Source organism: Vombatus ursinus, unplaced genomic scaffold (assembly GCF_900497805.2).
Source record: "Vombatus ursinus unplaced genomic scaffold, bare-nosed wombat genome assembly UNPS02014812.1, whole genome shotgun sequence".
NCBI classification, from domain to species: Eukaryota; Metazoa; Chordata; class Mammalia; order Diprotodontia; family Vombatidae; genus Vombatus; species Vombatus ursinus.
Window position 1 is genome coordinate 70888010 of NW_020954590.1, and position 4754 is coordinate 70892763.

Below are 4754 nucleotides of genomic sequence, written 5' to 3' on the forward strand. Positions count from 1 at the left end.
TCTATCTATCTATCTATCTATCTATCTATCTATCTATCTATCTATCTGTATCTTCTACCATCCATATGTGAATGGTAGAAGATACAAAGAAGCCTTTGAAAATCAAGAATATCTATTATAGTGGAGATAATTTCCATTAAAGCCCTTCTCCAATACTTCATCTAAAGGCTGTGTCAGTAGAGGACAATCTCTGATGTCATATATAGGTGAATAGGAGGAAAGTCATGTTTTATGATATCAGTAGGCATGACTGATACCTGGGATGGGTATGAAGAGGCCAACAATTTGAGGAAGTTAAAACAAAGTTCTAAAATATTTCATGCTGTTTTATAATGGAAGTCAATGAAAAATAAGATTCACCTAAAATAAATCAACAAGTAAAACAAAAAAGTACTTTTCAATTTACAAATGATATATACACACATAAACAATGACTGCTGCTCCCTCCACCCTCCTTTTCCTCCACCATGGGAAATGCAGAACTTGCATTCAAATCCAAGTATTACAACTTACTATGTGTGTGACCTTTGACAAATCATGTAACATTTCAGGCTCCCAGTTTCCTAATTTGTAAAATGACAGGGTCGGAATAATTGACCTCTAAGGTTCTTTCCAGCTTTAAATCTATTATCCTGTAAACTTATAACTTATTTTTCTTAGAAAAATATATGGAATCAGAGGTAGAAGATGCAAGGAAGCTTTTGAAAATCAGGAATAGATATCATAGTGGAGATAATTTCCATTAAAGTCCTTTTCCAAAACTTCATCTAAATGCTATGTCAGTAGAGGAAAAGCTCTGGTAGACCATATAAAAGCTGGAATTGCTTCAAATGCAGATATAAGAATAATCTTTGTATCTTTTGTTTGAGGATCAGCCCATTCAAGTACTGAGAGGATAATTACCAGATTGACCCTAGAGTGATCAGTATTTGTTTTTGATTTTTGGTAACATCACCTTATAAAACAGAAAACACACACACATACACATACAGCAGTTTGTGGTCCTATAAACTACTGTCCAGTAGCAGAGTGATAAAAACATAGGAGCAGAATGTCTACTAATATTGATGTAACTGTTGGTCTCTTTTGTGTGGGATCAGTCATTCACTGAGTAGTATAAATTAGTTGCATCTAACAGTTTTCCTCCTAGAAGCTAGTGTATATAAACTGTGCTGAGGGAATGATAGCAATAGCTGACATTTATAAAGTGCTTTAAAAATATTTTTCTCATAATAACCCAGATAAGTAGATAGTATTTCTATCTTAGAAGTGGGGGAACTGAGGTTCAGAGTAGCAAAATTTGTCACCCAGGGTCACTTGGCTACTAAGTAATAAATGGCTGATAATGTGGGGTTCTTACCTTGCTTTCTTATTCCAAGGCCAGCTACTATACCAGCTTACATTGAGGGCTGGTTGGGTTAGGGAAAGCAGATGATTTTAGGACAAGGAGTACGTTGATGGGTGAGGCAGGAATAGGAGGATACTCTCAGTGAGACACTTTGAGTGACATGAAGACACTATTGTCATAGGGAGTGGGAGCTTTAAGAAATAGGGGAGAAACTGAAAAAAAAAAGAGGTAGGAATGAGAAAAACATATAACTCAGTAGCAATTTGTACAAAAAATTAATCTCATAAAGTGGTTGAATATGTTCACATTCACACTATTCAAAGTTATAATTAAGCAGTTATGGTAATTGGTTCCAGCCCCTTGGAAATATATGGTGCAAATGTGACCAATTCATATTTTTCACATTAATAAGGAGCTAGTTATATTTTAAAAATTTGTCTAGTGCTATCCCTATACTCAAAGGAAGAGGAAGAAGCATTCTCCCTTCAGCTTTCTTATCTTGTTCTTATTTTTCCTCTCTTGCCTCTATATCTTCCCCTTTTTTTCCTTCTCCTTCAACTCTTCATCTATCTGACACTGTATTGGCCATCACTCCCAACATAAGGTATTATTAATAACCCTAGTGAGCTCCTAGTATCAGACTAATAATCTGATAGTTCTATACTGCTGTATTATTTAGCATTAAAATTGTATTTCTAGTCTGGCTTGTGAATGCAATGACTTTATTATATTGTTTCTATAGATATAATGGGTTCTAAGATTTAAAACCTCTAATTACAAATGGACTCTTAGAATACAACCCATAACTTGGTGACTACCTTAATTTATGTAAGAAATAACAGCAAAGTAAAGTCAGGCACTTAGTGTCATGAATTATTGGAATTCAGTGGAAAGTGAATTTTAGTGATGAATCTCTTCCAGATTATTTTGGAAAATACCATTATCAAGCGTATCAGGAAGGAGTAATAACCCATCATCAAGATTTCCTTCTGAACATATGCTTGATGTTTTGGGGAGGTGATTTCAGGATGCTTAGGCAGCATTGCATAAATTTTCCTTGTAATGCTCTAAATTTCAATTCAGTTATTGAGTTAATGGAATTGTGAAGCACCTGTGTACCCTGAGGAAGGAATTTCTGCAAAGAGAAGGTCTTATGGCAAATTTTTCCAATTCATTCCATACGTAATTCTTAAGGGGTTTATTAAAAGAAACTGAGCCCTTCAGGAATTCTTTCCTGCTTATGAGAGGGAGTTTCATGCATAAAGCTTAATAAAGTGAGATGTGAACACATTGCCAGATGTTTGTCCTATTGCTTCTATTAAAGAAGAAACATTTGTTTTTAGAGTGTTTTTATTTTGGAGGAAAACAGTATTTAGCATCCTCTCAAATTCTGGAAGATAGCAAAAATCCCATTTTGTAAATGATTAATTTCAACCTTCCTCTGTTAAATGTTTCAACTGTTTTTTATAACCCTGATTTTTACCCTTATGTAATATGATCTGTTTCGATCAGCTTTTGTTTTCAACATCCTAATTATAACTGACCAGTAGAAGTACAGTAAGAGAATTTAATTTTTAAAAATTAGCTTTCAGATATTTTTTTTTGCTTTTAATTTGTTAAACATCTCTCTTTTGCTATTTTGATCATAAAACATTTATTTTATTTTCATATGATTTTACAGTGTATATACATATATTGAAATGTTAAAGCAATTAGTCATGAAATTCAGATGAACCGTGAAACTTTTTAAAAAACAATCAATGTTAATTCATTCAAAAATGAATACAGTAATCTTATAGTTTAAATTAGTTAATGTACCTTCTTAAGCAATTAATTTATTAAGAGGAAATGACAGGCAACTATAGGAAAAATAATTTATATTGCTGTATCAAAATATGCACAGTCTCCATTTAGCATGCTATTTTGATTCTATCTGATATTATATAAAAGTAATTTTATTAATGTCTATTCATGAAATATGGAGGACAATTTTTGTTGTTTCATTCCCCACTTGCTTATTGAAAACACGGTAAATGGATTTTGTGAACTAATTGCTAATTTTCTTAGCTATAAATGTATTTTTAACCTTTAAACAATCACTTAAATTATTTTTAATTATTTTCCAGGGAGGAGCAGAACATAACATTCCAGTTGTAATTTCAAAAATTTCCAAAGAACAAAGAGGTATGTGTTGACATAGCATTATAAAGCAACTGTAACTGCTTTCTAAGTAGCTTTTATAGTATGGTGGGAAAAAAAATGAGAATCAAAGTTAAATATGCATGTCTTCTTTTAACAATAGAGGTTATAAAATTTATAGATAATACCATAAATATGAGCTCATTTTCCATTCCCCTAAATCACTGGACTTACTTAGATCTTCACTTTCCCCATTTTTAACAAAGCCCTTTTCCACTTGAACAAGCTCCCTCCTTCATAATCAAAGTGTCAAGTGCCTTTTTCATATTTTTCTGGCAACCCAAGGAAACAGCCATTATTTTTTCCCTTCCCAGCATCACCCTATATTAGAGACCTCTGTTGCCTTCTTTTGCAAATTCACAAGAGCTATGTACATAGCATGTAGTTTTTATTCTTCTCAGATAACATATTCATTTAAATAAGGCACTGCTGGAGATAGTGTAAAGAAAGAAAGGTCAACCAGCAAACCACTTGGGGAGAAAATTATATTTTTGTAATAATAGATTAAGTATATATGGCATTTAGGTTTTGCAAAGCACTTGACATATATTATCTCATTTGATCCTCACCATCTTGTTAGTGTTATTATCATCCATATTCTACAGCTGGGGAAACTGAGACTGAAAGAACTTAAGTGATTTGTCTGGGTTTCTTTCACAGCTAGTAAAAGTTTTAGGAAGGATTCAAACTCAAGACTTCCTAACTCCATTTGCAAAACTCTATCTGATATACCACTTAACTGTAAAAGAGTGAAGATCTAAAACTGGAGGAGATTTCAGAGGCCATTTAGTCTCTAGTCTAGACATTCATTTCACGGATAAAGAAACTTGGGTGCAAGAAGATTAAGTGATTTCTCCAGTGTCATAGAGGCAGTAGTCATGAGACAGGATTTGAATTTACATGCCGCGACTCCAGGGCTAGTCCTCTTTCCATTGTATTTGCATTTTTTTTTGTTTTTGTTTTTGTTTCCTGGTCCCATTATCATGTAAGTATACAGAAATCCTGCAAGTGTGTCTTGCATTTGTCTCTTCTTTGAAAATGGAGAAGTCCTTAATTTTCCTTCTTTCTTTCTTCCTTCCTTCCTTTCTTCCTTTTTTCCTTCCTTCCTTCCTTCCTTCCTTCTTTCCTTCCTTTTTCTTTCTTCCTTTCTTTCTTCCTTCCTTTCTTTCTTTCTTTCTTTCTTTCTTTCTTTCTTTCTTTCTTTCTT

General features: G+C 33.1%; 1 protein-coding gene across 1 annotated transcript in view; it reads left to right on the forward strand.

Annotated features, from left to right (window-relative positions):
• LOC114053986 (gamma-1-syntrophin-like) overlaps positions 1-4754 on the forward strand; it is a 489285-nt gene that overhangs the window by 34959 nt on the left and 449572 nt on the right. The window contains exon 4 of the mRNA XM_027877092.1: positions 3475-3532. Coding sequence (XP_027732893.1) covers positions 3475-3532 — 58 coding nt within the window. The remainder of the gene's footprint in view (positions 1-3474; positions 3533-4754) is intronic.